The sequence below is a fragment of the Paramisgurnus dabryanus genome, chromosome 19 (assembly GCF_030506205.2).
Source record: "Paramisgurnus dabryanus chromosome 19, PD_genome_1.1, whole genome shotgun sequence".
In the NCBI taxonomy this organism is placed as follows: Eukaryota; Metazoa; Chordata; class Actinopteri; order Cypriniformes; family Cobitidae; genus Paramisgurnus; species Paramisgurnus dabryanus.
This window is the reverse complement of record NC_133355.1, coordinates 23,080,029-23,096,419: the sequence shown is the minus strand read 5'-3', so window position 1 is coordinate 23,096,419 and position 16,391 is coordinate 23,080,029. Positions and strand designations below refer to the sequence as shown.

General features: G+C 40.5%; 1 protein-coding gene across 1 annotated transcript; it reads left to right on the top strand.

The window, feature by feature from the left end:
* Window positions 1-1,653: 1,653 nt before the first annotated feature.
* LOC135783002 (perforin-1-like) lies at window positions 1,654-3,887 on the top strand. Its single transcript, XM_065293542.1, has 3 exons — window positions 1,654-1,748; window positions 1,901-2,418; window positions 2,504-3,887. The coding sequence occupies exons 2-3, from the start codon at window positions 1,904-1,906 to the stop codon at window positions 3,717-3,719; spliced, it is 1,731 nt and encodes a 576-aa protein (XP_065149614.1). The 5' UTR covers window positions 1,654-1,748; window positions 1,901-1,903; the 3' UTR covers window positions 3,720-3,887.
* The last annotated feature ends 12,504 nt before the right edge of the window (window positions 3,888-16,391 follow it).

The following is a 16,391-nucleotide window of genomic DNA, read 5'->3' as shown; positions in this document are numbered from 1 at the left end:
ATAAAGTTGACTATTATTCTTAGTTAATTGTAAGTTGTTGTAATATGCTATAACTTAATCCCGGGTTGATGACAACATGCGCCATCCGCAGGCTGCAGCCTTCGGATTGAGAAACAGCACTGCTAAACCATGACCACCGTGTACTTTACTGTTTTTAAAGTTATTTACAGCTTACCGAAGTGCTCTGCTCGTCGTCTCCAAAGATATAAGTAATTGACCCCTTAATCAGACAAAGTCTATCGGCAAATCCTACTTTATACTGGTGAAGGTTGGTGAAATAGATATCCTTGAAGTGCTTCGCGCACTAAAAAATGACATTTCCGTGAAAAATAAAACTCAACCAGGCACAGGTTCAACAACCGAACATTTTGATTTACTCTCTCGTAACTTCTGCATCCTTGAGCTTGGACTAAAATATTGCAGCGAGAAATTGAAAATGGCGGATTGCTCGTAGTGTTGGGCTGGGAGTCGATGTCCTTATTTGGCAGTTCCGCTGCAAATACTGTGACGTAATTGTTCAAAAAACGTAATAGATAATAGAAAAATCAGAACAGGTTGGAAAATATGACCAAAACAGAATATAAAGATATCAACAAAGCACCTGAAGAGACTAATTTCAACTTTTATGTACTTCTAAACACTACAATTATACAACAAAATGCATTTAAGAGCTAAGAAAGTGGATTTAGCATGATATGTCTCCTTTAAAAGCTTTGCTTTTGTGCCACTTTTACATGAGTTTGGAGGATTCAAATCTAACCATTCCAGCATATACTGTAGCCTTTTGTCTTTATGGTATTTCAATAATGCCTAATTGATATCATGAAGTCATAATGCATTAATTTTTAATGTATCTCAATATCTATGTTTACATGCACCAATTTTAGTAAATCTGACTGAATTCAATCCATCTCAATACTGACACACCTTTTGTGGTCGAGATTGACAATTTCATTCAAGGAGTTGGGCAGTATACTATCACAGCAAAAATCATCCAAGCCTTTCATGTGCTGAAAAGCTCACATGGGCAAAACAGAACTTTGACATTGGCAACAAGGAACTTGATTAAATGTTCAGACTTGTTTAGAAAGCATTTGCGCTCTTTATACTTGTGAACATAGAAACAAGCTACGGTAGCACCTCAGCTTTTATTTCCTGTATCACACACACTGTTTCCACAAGTACAGAACTTTGTAGAATAAAGTTTCATTAGTGTTCAAGCCTGTTTATTTTCCTGTAAGAGAACAAAAAGTTACCTCTAGTGGGTTGGCAGACTTGCAAAACATTTAAAAGTTAATAGTTAAAGATAGTTTAAAGACAATAGTATCATTTTGTAGCTCAGTATGTGGTTTATAATTTTATACATGTATATAAACTCTATATGTGTACATTTACAAAGTCATATCAAATATTTTATTTGTTTCATTGTGGGCCTAAAAACCCATGTGTCCTTTACAACAGATTGACAGCTAACAGTATAAATGCTTGTTTTACTTTAGGAAAAAGTAGGGATTTGCTGGAAAATATTTAGAAGTAAAAACCATCAAACAATATTTAATGCAATACGTTCACATTGAAATTCAACAGTTTTGTTTAGAATTATTGACATACCCACGTCATAGCCACTTTTTTCTTTGCCTATTTATACACCAGAGACCTTTGGCACCTACAACCACAACACATATACATATGAGTGTCGACGGGTATTTCACACAAACTGTATTCTCATCTGAGCTTTGAATGCCAAGGTAGGAAAAATTCAGAGGGGCTTTCAAGTCAAACTAGGATTTGGGTCTTATAATCAGTTTAACTCGAGATCCTTATATGTAAACATACTGTAACCTTTATATTACTACAGAAAACAATTTGCTGAAAAATCTAAAATTTTATTTTCTTACAGATCATGGGGCAGTTGTGGACTCAACTTATTTTCTGTGCTTTGCTTCTCATGACCATTTCTGGAGAAGATGAATTAGGCACAACAAAAGAGTGTGAAGATGCTCCCTTTGTTCCAGGGCACAATCTTGGTGGAGAGGGATTTGATGTTGTGACCATGGAGCGAAAAGGTTCTTACGTGATCAACACAGAAAAATGGGATTTAGGAAACGGCACCTGTAAACTGATGAGAAACCGATACTTGAAGGGAGTGAAACAGAAGTTACCAGCTGCAATTGTATTCTGGAGGCCCTTGCCAAAGTGTTCAATGAAAGTCTCCAGTCGTATCTTTGAATCAAGTGAGTCAGTGGTCAATGATTCATCATCAGCACTTTCAGCCAGCTGGAAACTTGGTCTAAAGATAGCGGGTAATGGAGGAGCAGCTGGAAGCAGCCATTCAAGAGAAGCAAAATTTGCAATGACAAAATCAAAAGAAGACAAATACAGTTTTACCAAACACGAAGTTGGATGCAGCTTCTACAGGTGATACAATAATGAGAGCTTTATTCTTCCTGTTTGTCATTCAATAATAGATTTAACCTAACAGAATATAAACATGTTTCTGCAGGTACAAGGTAATCAGAAAACCACCTCTTCATGAAGAGTTTCTTGAAGCAGTCAATTCTCTTCCCAAATCTTTTGAAGCAAATGATTACCGTAACTTGATCAACACATATGGTACCCATTATATCACAGATGTGCGGTTAGGTGGGAAAATGAAAGCCATAACAGCCATCAAAACCTGTCAGGCATCAATGAGTGGACTTTCAGATACTGCAGTGAAAGACTGTTTGGATTTGGAAGCCTCTGGAACTGTCTATGGCGTAACTGTGGAAGCAGAGACAAAGTTTTGTAAAGAAAAGAAAAAGAAGATGGGTACAGGTCAAAAGTTCAGCAACATTTTCAACGACCGCCAAACAGAGATTATCGGAGGGAACATAAATGGAGAAGATTTGCTGTTTTCTGGTTCGTCACACGCAAACTCCCTTAAAACCTGGCTTGAGTCTTTGAAGACCCTACCTGACATTGTGCACTACACTCTCAAACCCCTTCATTTTATACTGGGTAAAACACATCATGCCAAGAAAGGACTTAAGAAAGCTGTTGAGGACTACATTAATGAAAACTCTCTTCAGAAGGTTTGTTCAGAATCTTGTGCCATCGGCAGAAAGTGCAGTGTGAGAGATCGATGTCTTTGTGTTTGTAACCGCAATCGAATGATAAAATCTAATTGCTGTCCAGCTCAAAAAGGGCTTGCCACACTGAAAGTCTACAAACTCTACGCCAAAGGTTTATATGGAGATGTGTGGGATCAAACAGATGGTGTTGTATCAGTCAAATATGGTACACAAATCAAACACACTGAGATCATTAATAATAATGACAATCCACATTGGCCAGAAACATTTGAGTTTGGTACCATTAAGATCAATATGGCTAATCAACTAAACTTTGAAGTATTTGATGCAGACAGCAACTGGAACAGCGATCTTCTTGGTAAATGCTCATTTGATCTTCGGAGTGGTGTTGTGACCGACACCTGTGTCTTTAAATATGGCACCTTCTTTTTCACTTATGAGGTCCAATGTGCACCCAGTCTAGCGGGCAATCGGTGTGATAATTACAAACCTTCTCCAATGCCTTCCCATCTTGCTAACATTTTTAGCTCAAGAAATGGCATTCTGGTTAAGGACTTGTGGAAGCTAGAATTAGCTCGCAATAACTCAGATAAGTTAAGTTTCAAGAGCACTTCTGGAAAACAGATGGGGCTGTACAAACTGTAACTTCTCAGATAAAACTTGTATTCATTAAAATAGCCATAATCTAGCACAGCTTAAAAATATAAAATGCAAAATGTTAAAAGTATATCCAGAAACATTTTGTAAAACTTGGCATTTTAATTGCTTAATTTGTGAATAATATTGCTTTTTTGTTCTATTAAAGCATTTACAAAGACAAACCTGTGTGTTTCCATTACTTCCTGTGAAGTGAAACTTATGATAAATCTGACAACTCTCCTGTTAAAAATTTGCAACTGAAAACCTCTGCTTATTCATAAATATTTTGATTGTTTGCAGGGCATCAATACATTGTTTCTTAAAGTGTGTCAGTACTTCATCAGCAGCATAACTGTTGTTGAGTTAAGGTGGCTTTATCAGCCTCCAAATGCAGTGTAAAGAGGTCACATAAAATATTAAAATATGTACGCACCAATGTATCGATAGATGTAGATAAATTGGGTATTATAGCAAGGTGAAATATAAGTTGTGGTCACTGGCGCTCTGCGAAGAAAACACTGTATCAAATGTCATGAACATTGCCTGATTAGAAATTGAACAAAATTGCATTCTTTGTTTTGTTTTTTAAAGCTTACATTTTGGGTTATTGTGATTGTTGATAACAATCAAAATAACCCGAGACAATTGTTTCATTCAATCAACAAACTACTTAATGTAACAATTCTTTGACTGGTTCTGCCTCAACTCTTCCTTTGTTTGTTTCTCCTTTATCTGCTTCAGAATTTTGTGGTATCCATCTCTCAAACATCTCCACGATGGACTTGAATTCTCTTTGTAATGAGGTTTCAAAAATGAAAGCTGCCACTTTCATTGTTGATCCTGCACCAACCAGGCTGTTTCAACCGTGTTTTACTATGTCCGGCTGTATTCATCAATGATTCTCTGTGTACTGGTGTAGTCCCAGCAGCATTTAAAATTGCTGCTGTGACCCCCGTACCAATAATAATACCATACATTTTGATAATCTCAATCATTTCCATCTCATGTCCAATTTTCCGTGTCTCGCCAAAATTGTAGAGCTAATTGTTGCTAATCAATTAAAATCTCATCCTACAACAAACAATCTTTTGAGCCCCTTCAATCAGTATTTCGTAAACTCCACAGCACTGAAACAGTTTAAGTTAAGGCCACTAATGATATGCTAATATAGCTTCTGATTCTGGCTGTCTTTATATCTTGATTCTTCTTGAGCTCAGTGCCGCAATCGACACTGTTGATCATTCAATTTTAGTTACTCGGATAGAGTCTGTCTTTGGTGTTTCTGGGACTGCACTAAGCTGGTTTGATTCTTATCTCTCAGATCGAAAACAGTTCATTACTATGGGTGGTTTCAGGTCTGATATTGGTGTTGTAAAATCTGGTGTCCCTCAAGGATCAATTGTGGGCCGTTTACTTTTTAGCATTTACATCTATCCATTGCATCAACTTTAAAAATCATTTGGTCTCAACTTTTACTTTTATGCAGATGACACTCTGACAGAAAAAAGACAGCCACATTAACATCAATGTATTTCTGAGATAAAAAAATGGATGTCTGGAAATTTCTTGTGTCTGAACAGTGACAAAACAAAGGTAATGCTCATTGGTTCACCCTACCAGTTACGTAAGGCTGGGTCTTTAACTTTAAGTGTTGATGGCTCTACACTGGAATTTCATACAAACAAACAAACAAATTGTGGTGATATTTGATGCACATTTAACATGTGTTCCCCATGTTCAGAACACAGAACTAAGACATCATTCTTTCATCTAAAAACATTGCCAAATTGCGTCCTATGCTGTCACTCCTGGTGGCTGAAAAGTTGATCAATATATTTGTGTTTTCTTGCTTTGATTATTGTAATGCTTTGCTGGTAGAGGTCTCAAATGCTACCCTAAATAAAGTAGAGCTGGTTCAAAATTCTGGAAACAGGACAAGGTTCCACTCCAGTGTTGGAGTCTTTACATTGGCTCCCTGTCAGATTTCGAGTGAATTTTAAAGTTCTCATGCTTACCTTAAAAAGCTTTGAATGGTATGCCTCTGTCACAGGTAGGGGTGGACCCAGATGTAACTAAGGTCACGCCCCTTTCTCCACCTCGAGGAGATTCCCAAAGCCACCCCAATGACCAGACACACAAGGTAAGCATAATATTAAAAAGGTACTTTATTTAATTGACTTAAAAAGATATATAGGGAAGGGAAAACGGGGAACTTAAAATAATGGCCACTCTAGGCTCTCCTCCACCACCAACTGTATCTTCACACAGTCCACTCTCCTCATGTTCATTCTCGTTCTTCTTCTTCGCAGGCGGCCACTAAGACACAAAGACACTGTTACTTGGACTTTGAGTATTTCTCACCGGCTCTGCTGTTTACAGCTTTCTGGGTAGGTATCATGTTCACAGTCTGCTCTCCAATTGTTCACTCTCGTTGTCCTTTCTCTCCACAGGCGGCCACTAAGACACAAGGACACTGTTACTTGGACTTCGAGTATTTCTCACCGGCTCTGCTGTTTACAGCTTTCTGGGTAGGTATCACGTTCACGGTCTGTTCTTCAATTATTCACTCTCGTTCTTCTCTCTCTCCACAGGTGGCCGCTAGGACACAAAGACACTGTTACTGAGACTTCGAGTATTTCTCACCGGCTCTGCTGTTTACAGCTTTCTGGGTAGGTATCACGTTCACGGTCTGTTCTTCAATTATTCACTCTCGTTCTTCTCTCTCTCCACAGGTGGCCGCTAGGACACAAAGACACTGTTACTGAGACTTCGAGTATTTCTCACCGGCTCTGCTGTTTACAGCTTTCTGGGTAGGTATGGTTTCCTCCGTAGGTCAGCAGAGGGGCGAAGGTCACACACCACCTCACCGGGTCGAGCGCTGCCCTATCTCCACTGCCCGTAGGCCGATCGAATCCTGGACAGGGGCGCCCCTTTGTAGAGACCGCGGGGGCGGCGGACCCTTTCGCCTCTGACTCTGCGACAAAACAGACACAGGTAAGTTTACACCACGAATATTTCCAATGTTTTACTCACAGTCACTGACAGCTCTTGGTCTGCGTCCCTTCGTACTCCGAAACAGCACACTGCGTATGGTAGCAGTAATTTCTGAGGTCGTTAGCCTCTCCGTCTTCTGCCCAGTAGAAGAAATGGATGATGCGGGGCTTCGTCTAACAAGACACACAGCAACCCACAGCAAATACACAGCACCACTCCAACGTGAAAAGCTTATTAATTGCAAAGTCTCCCTCACCACACTATAAGTGCAACACAACAAGGGAAGCGCCCGGTGTCTTCCACTGCGCTTGGGCTGAGATAGGGGCGATGGAAAATACGACCAAAGTAAGGTCTCGTTGCTGTGGCTGTTTGGATTTACACTTCTAACGGCTCGCCCACCACACTATTGTAGGGGTAGGGCCGCCCTCCTTCTCCTGGAGGGTTCCAACGGTTACACAGGCTAATTTTTGCAAGTTACTCCACACCAAAAGGGTATACTCACAGCGAACAGCCTTTGTTTACGTTGTACAATCAGGTCAATTTCTTCCTGCTTTACTCCTTCAAAAGTACTGGTTAGGCCAAGGTTCCCTTTTTACCCATAGGATTTTCCCTTTACTCCAAACAGGTCCACCGTCAACTACAACGAGAGAGGGAGAGAGAGAGAAATACAGACAGCCACCACGTCGAACAATGAGCACAGCTCCGTTCCTCAGCACACACTACAACCCGTCAGCACAATGCTCTCTTCGGGGTGCTCCTTTTCTCCACCCACGTATCGCCTTTCTTTCACCCCAGGCAGCTCCTGTCTTCTTTCCGCGCGCTCCAAGCGCAGCCCGGATCAACAGAGCCTGCGGGCTCTTCAAAAGGTACGTAGTTACTTTTTCTGCATTAAGCAGAGGAGCTTTCCCCGTGTCAATCCCCCTCTCGTGCCCGAACTCCCAAACTGTGATTTAACTGTGCTTTAAATACTCCTTCATGTACTCCAGTTGTCCAATTGCCCGGCGATCTCTTTAACTAGGCACAGCTGTGCTCAATCGGCTGATTACAGCCTTCGCGAAGCGGCCGGATGTCCGGTGTTTCTGTTCTCCGGTCTGGGCGGAAACATCCGGGCGGAACCAAAGTTTCCCGACTTTTGGTTCCGCCCCGAAAAGATCGTCACCTTGTGACATCCTCCCCCGCCAATCCGTTCTCGTCCCGAGAACGCGTTGTTTGGGGACTGATAGAGCGGTGATGGGAGCTGATCTTAAAAAAATGTGGTAGGCCATTGGGGGACCTTGGTCTCAACCCGAGGTGGACTGCCGACTACGCCAAATCTGTCACAGGTAGGGGTGGACCCAGATGTAACTAAGGTCACGCCCCTTTCTCCACCTCGAGGAGATTCCCAAAGCCACCCCAATGACCAGACACACAAGGTAAGCATAATATTAAAAAGGTACTTTATTTAATTGACTTAAAAAGATATATAGGGAAGGGAAAACGGGGAACTTAAAATAATGGCCACTCTAGGCTCTCCTCCACCACCAACTGTATCTTCACACAGTCCACTCTCCTCATGTTCATTCTCGTTCTTCTTCTTCGCAGGCGGCCACTAAGACACAAAGACACTGTTACTTGGACTTTGAGTATTTCTCACCGGCTCTGCTGTTTACAGCTTTCTGGGTAGGTATCATGTTCACAGTCTGCTCTCCAATTGTTCACTCTCGTTGTCCTTTCTCTCCACAGGCGGCCACTAAGACACAAGGACACTGTTACTTGGACTTCGAGTATTTCTCACCGGCTCTGCTGTTTACAGCTTTCTGGGTAGGTATCACGTTCACGGTCTGTTCTTCAATTATTCACTCTCGTTCTTCTCTCTCTCCACAGGTGGCCGCTAGGACACAAAGACACTGTTACTGAGACTTCGAGTATTTCTCACCGGCTCTGCTGTTTACAGCTTTCTGGGTAGGTATCACGTTCACGGTCTGTTCTTCAATTATTCACTCTCGTTCTTCTCTCTCTCCACAGGTGGCCGCTAGGACACAAAGACACTGTTACTGAGACTTCGAGTATTTCTCACCGGCTCTGCTGTTTACAGCTTTCTGGGTAGGTATGGTTTCCTCCGTAGGTCAGCAGAGGGGCGAAGGTCACACACCACCTCACCGGGTCGAGCGCTGCCCTATCTCCACTGCCCGTAGGCCGATCGAATCCTGGACAGGGGCGCCCCTTTGTAGAGACCGCGGGGGCGGCGGACCCTTTCGCCTCTGACTCTGCGACAAAACAGACACAGGTAAGTTTACACCACGAATATTTCCAATGTTTTACTCACAGTCACTGACAGCTCTTGGTCTGCGTCCCTTCGTACTCCGAAACAGCACACTGCGTATGGTAGCAGTAATTTCTGAGGTCGTTAGCCTCTCCGTCTTCTGCCCAGTAGAAGAAATGGATGATGCGGGGCTTCGTCTAACAAGACACACAGCAACCCACAGCAAATACACAGCACCACTCCAACGTGAAAAGCTTATTAATTGCAAAGTCTCACTCACCACACTATAAGTGCAACACAACAAGGGAAGCGCCCGGTGTCTTCCACTGCGCTTGGGCTGAGATAGGGGCGATGGAAAATACGACCAAAGTAAGGTCTCGTTGCTGTGGCTGTTTGGATTTACACTTCTAACGGCTCGCCCACCACACTATTGTAGGGGTAGGGCCGCCCTCCTTCTCCTGGAGGGTTCCAACGGTTACACAGGCTAATTTTTGCAAGTTACTCCACACCAAAAGGGTATACTCACAGCGAACAGCCTTTGTTTACGTTGTACAATCAGGTCAATTTCTTCCTGCTTTACTCCTTCAAAAGTACTGGTTAGGCCAAGGTTCCCTTTTTACCCATAGGATTTTCCCTTTACTCCAAACAGGTCCACCGTCAACTACAACGAGAGAGGGAGAGAGAGAGAAATACAGACAGCCACCACGTCGAACAATGAGCACAGCTCCGTTCCTCAGCACACACTACAACCCGTCAGCACAATGCTCTCTTCGGGGTGCTCCTTTTCTCCACCCACGTATCGCCTTTCTTTCACCCCAGGCAGCTCCTGTCTTCTTTCCGCGCGCTCCAAGCGCAGCCCGGATCAACAGAGCCTGCGGGCTCTTCAAAAGGTACGTAGTTACTTTTTCTGCATTAAGCAGAGGAGCTTTCCCCGTGTCAATCCCCCTCTCGTGCCCGAACTCCCAAACTGTGATTTAACTGTGCTTTAAATACTCCTTCATGTACTCCAGTTGTCCAATTGCCCGGCGATCTCTTTAACTAGGCACAGCTGTGCTCAATCGGCTGATTACAGCCTTCGCGAAGCGGCCGGATGTCCGGTGTTTCTGTTCTCCGGTCTGGGCGGAAACATCCGGGCGGAACCAAAGTTTCCCGACTTTTGGTTCCGCCCCGAAAAGATCGTCACCTTGTGACACCTCCTCACTATCTTAATGAGCTTTTAGCCCACTAAACACCTGTGCGTGCTCTCCGCTCTTTGGAAACTGGCCTTTTAATCGTCCCACATACCTGTTTAAAATCTATGGGCACTTTCTTCAGTCGCTCCTCTTTTTCTTCTGTAATGCGCGTTAACACCATTTTAACCCATACCCCAAGTAAATACACTTACATGCAATAATCCTTATCACTTTATCCAGGACCATTTCCTCGAGGATGCTGGCACACCATCCTACTATTGCATAAGCCTTCTCCAGGTCTACTTGTAAGATCTGTTGATGTTATTCCCAACCGGCTCTTTAGATGGGTCCTGGATATTTTTGGCCTTTACTTAATTTTGCAATGCACTGTCCATAGGTCTCTGTATCGCTTGCAATTGGTTCAATATGTAGCAGTCATGAATTGATTTCACTTGTCCAAATATCTCTTTGTTGGTTATAGGATCCAATTTAAGATTCATTTTTTTAAGCTTTAAATGGTTTAACCCCATGTTACTTGTCTGAATACTGCTACTAAATAATTCCAATCTTATCTGCTTTTGGCCCCCCTTAACCAGCACTGGCCTCGGTCAAGGCCGCTGTTGGAACAACAACTCCCCCAGAAGAGCACTGCAGCGAGACGCTCTTGCGTTCCCTCCACCATCTCCTACAGACACTTGCTGATTGTTGATTCTGTTTGGACCTAATCATGGTTGTCTCCATGGCAACTTGCTGTGTTAATGCTTTGACATCCTGCGGACTGAGACATCGAGATTTGGATGGCATGCGAAGCGACTCTTTCCAGGCCTACACACACACAAACTCATACCCACATACATATTTATGCAATCACCCTTGCCGCTTTTTACCCCCCAGCCTGACCGGATGCAGAACCGGATGGCTGCTTGCCTACACTAGGCTATATCCACCTCCCATTCCCCTCTACCATGTTGCAAGCCGTGTGTTGTTCATGTTGTAAAGTGTTCTGACTATGCTTATGTTGCTGAGGTGTTTTTTCCCCGTACTCCCTTTGGAGCATAGTCTGGGGGTTTGTTTTTTTCTCCTCCCCTCCCTCATGTAATGCTGTACTTCTTCCTCAATAACCTGTTGACCTGTTCTCTCTACCCCCTTGTTAGATTTTATGTATTGTGCGTATGGACAAGTTGATGGATAATTTCGCTGGTACCTGTGACCTAGTGACAAATAAAGTGATTGATTGATTGATTGAATCTCACATCATTTGACAAATATATTGTGTACATATGTATTTGGTAAAAGGGGATTGTGCCTTCTCTGTAGTAGGCCATAGAGTATGGGACAATATGGGCCAGCTTCCTGGAGAGAATTTAGATTAAGCCAACTGACCAATTATACAATTAACAAACACCTTTCAAAAACACATAACAGGTGTGCAAGCTGTTTTCAGCTAAGGCAGCTCAAACAAGCATTTTAGTCTTGGACTAAACCACCCATTTAACTCTTAACATTAGGTTCCAGCAGATATAGGCTCCTTCAGGGAACAAGGGTTACATCCGTAACCGAGACGTTCTTGCTGACAAAGGCATGTCTTAGATTTTTTGGTTAATTTTATCCTTGTTTTGGAGGTCGTTTAACAGTTCTTTAGCTACACTGAGCATGCAACACTTAATGTAGGCTTCATCTGTAAATGGTTTCCCACTCCAGAGCACTCCAGAGCGTACAATCTCCAGAGCACCAGCAAAGCTCGCAGAATTCAGATTCATGCCTTTGTTAATCCATGCTAGCAGCTGGCATGCTACCTGCTGTCCGGTTTCCATTCTTCTGCTAAAGTTAAGCGCAAGCTTTTTTTCTGCATTCCTCTTAGGGATATTTTGTGGTGCATGCTGCATGGTGCATCTAAAAATGTCTCTTAACATTTGACTTTTGAGCAACGCAATACGTTCATTGCAAATTAGACACACTGCGGACCCCGACTTCTCCACAAATGCAAATTGATCCACCCATTTGGGCTGGAATGAACGATATCCATCTTTTTTTTTCTTTTTGACATCTTGCTCTCGTTGATGATGATTTTTAATATAGCTAGGTTACTTGTTTAACTTGATCTGGACGTGATGCAGGCGTCGTCCAATTAAAATTCCGCTCTCTGAAAGGTAAGCTAGCTACAGGCCAAACGCTGCTGTCAATCACATTAAGCTGCAAGTCTCTTACCTAAAAATTTTGAACATATTTTATTTGATTTTACACATTCATAATTATACATTAATCAAATATGCTAACGTTTAAAAATAATTGTATCATCATGTTTCGAGGGTGTAGCCTATTTTCAGCCAACATTTGAAAATTGGAGAGTCATATAATTTAGTGCTAAACCACACCTATGTAGCATATTGTGTTATGTTAAAGAAATAACGGTAACACTTTAGAATACTGATCCATTGTTAATGAATAACTACACAGGAACAAATAAGTAATGCAATATTAACAATCTAAAAACTAGTGTTAACTAACACGAAACTCTGATTAATTAACTGGTAAGTAATAGCACACAGATTAGCGTGGTAGTTCACTATTAACTAATCAATAACTACTATTTTTTTCATACTTTCCAGCGAACTATTGAGAAGTTTCATAATTCATGCAAAACTAAACAATAACTAATATAGGATAAATGACTATATTAACATGTTTACTACTGTAAACAAATAGACAATACTCTTTACATTTTCAATAGATAATAGCAGACTTGTTCTCATTGAATCAGAGTAATTAAGAGACTACTGGAACATATAGATTCATCAACCATCAAAATGCCATACTGTGATTTTATTATTTTACCTACCTGTCAAAACATTGTATTAATACTGACTAAATATAAAAGAATGCATTTCTTGAATATGCTTAATATTATGTCTTTAAAATTGTCTGACAGTTGATATTCCTTGCTCAGACTTGAATGATAAATCGAGTGTTTGATTGCTTTTCCTGGGGAAGTGTTTACCCGCGGGGGAGGGGCGACGCGGACGCGCGCTGCTCAGAGAATCTGATGGTGAAGCAGCCGCAGTATCTCGTGTCTTCATTAATTAATATCTCCCCTCATCAGGTACAAAATGCGTGTTATTTTATTACGCAATCATTGGTTATGTGTTATACTTCTGAAAGATATAAATGTCATCATGTGTTCAAAAAGCTCTTGTTATCATATTTTAAAAACTTTGCTCCCAGTTCAATCCATAGCGCATGCGTTTTCCATGCTGATCATTGGGACCACGCGGTGGGAGAAATTGTGTAAAATGCAGTGAATCTACCAGTATAATTTGTATTTTGATAGATTATGCAATAATTACGAGTTATAAGTTGCAGTTGACTATTTTGAAAGATGATACATTGTTTTTACGAGTTGTAAAATTAGTAAAAATGGGACATTCACTTTTGATATGTTCACATTTTCTGAGTCTGTTCACTGTAATTGACAATGAGAGTATGCTAATGAGCATGTTAATTGTTTATACCGTCTAGCATATATTAAATATGTATGTTTTACTAAAAACTGATAAATGATAAATGTGATATGTTTAACTTGGACAGTGTAAAGCTGTATGTAACGTTAAGTAAACTTTTATCATTTGTGTTTTGGTTTTATTTAAAGTGGTTTTCTGTCATTCAAGTTTAATGGCACACAAAATCAGAACATAATGTGATTAAACAATTTAAATAATTTTCAGACAATACAGAGACTCTGATGGTGAAGCAGCCGCTCCGTGTCTTGTGTCTTTATTAATTCATATCTCCCCTTATTAGGGAATTACTAGTGGGTTACCATGATCTTCACTTTAGAATACTGATCCAAAAAATTAGTAATTACTTTAGAAGGATGTAGTAACACTTGAGTCATTACTAGTGGGTTACCGTTATTCAGATAGTAGTTAATGGAAAGCTAATCTTAAAGTGTAGAGTCCTCTAACCATTCACAGGCTATTCACATATGAGCTATAGGAGCCATACATAAAAACATATTTTTTGACAGGTAAGTTAGGTTAAATAATAAAATCACTGTATGTGTGGCATTTAGATGGTTAATGAATCTATATGTTCCAGTAGTCTCTTAATGACTCTCTAGTGTGCAATTATCTATTGATAATGCAAACAGTCGTGTGTACCTGTATTTACAGTAGGAAATGTGTTAATATAGTGCTAGTCATTTATCCTATATTAGTTATTGTTTAATTTTGCATGAATTATGAAACTTTTCAGTAATTCTCTGGGAAGTATGAAAAATAAGTAGTTATTGATTAGTTAATAGTGAACTACCATGCTCATCTGTGGGCTATTACTTACTAGTTAATTAATCAGAGTTTCGTGTTAGTTAACAGTAGTTACTAGATTGTTAATATTGCATTACTCATTTGTTCCTGTGTAGTTATTTATTAACAATGGATTAGTATTCTAAAGTGTTACCGTAATAACTTTTCTTGGGCTACAACAAATGGCTTGTTTGTAGTCCTTCGGGTCCCTTGCTGTGAGTTAACGTGTGTGCGTGCGTGTCTGTGCATGCGTGTGCGTGTTCAACCTTTAAATGGTTGCATTTGACGTCACATCTGAGTCTGACATTTATAAGACAATAGAAAAATGAAAACATACCTCCCCATAACACCAAAAGTTGCTCTTTTTTTAAATAAACTTGCATTCAAAACTACTTAGAACACTATCCAAGGTTGCATCGAAAAGTTACTTCACGTCTGCTGCTGTGTTGGATAAACAAAACTGCTTCGGTGTGTTGCATAGACGTCATCATCGTCTTGCTGCCCCCTCCCCATTCTGTGATTGGTTCCCTATTTCAGGGGCAAAATTGGTCCATGGTTTCAGTGCTAGACTTGCAGCGTGAATAAATTTGCGCGCAAGGCAACATGGGGAAACCCAGGCTAATACAGATAAGTAAATTGTGTGAAAAATACAGTATCGCGTTTTTTTACACATGAAACATGGACACATGTACACAGACGAAAAGTTATGTCTGCTTTGTTAGAAAAGCACAAAGCATTGTAGTCTTTCTTTTAAAAACTTAAACACAGAACCAAGTTAGCACCTCAGCTTATATTTTATAATATAATCTTTTATATTTATATTGTAATTTTAGAAAACTACAATGGCACCAACCTTTTTACGCACCCAAAATCCCCAACCTCTCAAAGATCTATCAAATGGCCCAGACTAAACATCCAACTTGGGGCCTTTTATTTAGCCTAATGTTATTTAAAAGTCCCATTCTTTCTGTGTTTTTGCAGCTTTGATTGTGTTAAAGTGCACAATATAACACATGTTCATGTTTCACATGTAAAAAACATGATATTTTCACACAATTTACTTAACTGGATACTGCTGCTTTTACTGTCCTAAAAATGGGCTGATGTCTTCCTCTCAGGTTAAAAGTTCGGGTTTGGGTATCTTTTGGGCTGTGATGGGCAAACGCTTCCTAAAATCCAAAATCCTTCTAGTAACTTTTGTGAGGCTTGGTTCAAAGATCATGTACGTCTAGTTTTGTGAAGTTCGGACCCGTGAAATTTGTGACCTGTGAGTCTTTTTAGGGCTTTTCTGTTCAATCCAATATGGAGGAAGAACGACATGGATCTGTGACATCATGTCTTCAAGCAACTTAGACCGGCACTGCCCAAACCTTTTAAAGTTTGAACGGGGTCTTTGTGTCAAACGGCCTAGTCGCAGGAGCTGGCCAAAAATTTGGGCGGAATAATAATAAAAAAACTTATGAAGAACATTAAGTGTGCTTTTTGCAAGCACACTTAATAATTCTACAAACTATTTAAAAGTTTGTTTACAGTGAAAACCTAATATTTTTCATAGTTCAATGTGTAGTTTATATATATTTTTTAATGTGTATAAATGCATTTACTGTACAAAGCCATGTTAAGTGCCTTAACTCTGCAAATAGGTAACAAAAAAGTTGAGCTATACATTTTAAAGGGATAGTTTCCCAAAAAATAAACTTCTGTCATTACTGAGTTAAAAAAACGAACAAAGGTGCAGTTGATCCTTTAGATTTTCAGCTGAAACAGCCAAGCACAGGTCAAAGGTCACAGTGGAACATGAGGAAGAATCTTGTTTTTATTGTAGGTATGACAATTAAGAAAACCCTGAAGGACCTGGTGAATTTGTGAGCAACACTACATGAAATTTGTGCCCCATTTAAGTTTCAAAATGAGAATCCAACTTAGAGAGGAAGACATCAGAAACAAGCAAAAGGAACAAGGGTGTCAG

Bases quoted from the DNA above. Each gene is read 5' to 3' on its own strand.
- LOC135783002 (XM_065293542.1), top strand. From the start codon at position 1,904: ATGGGGCAGTTGTGGACTCAACTTATTTTCTGTGCTTTGCTTCTCATG. The intron at 2,419-2,503 runs GTGATACAATAA...ATGTTTCTGCAG, and splicing joins GTTGGATGCAGCTTCTACAG to GTACAAGGTAATCAGAAAAC.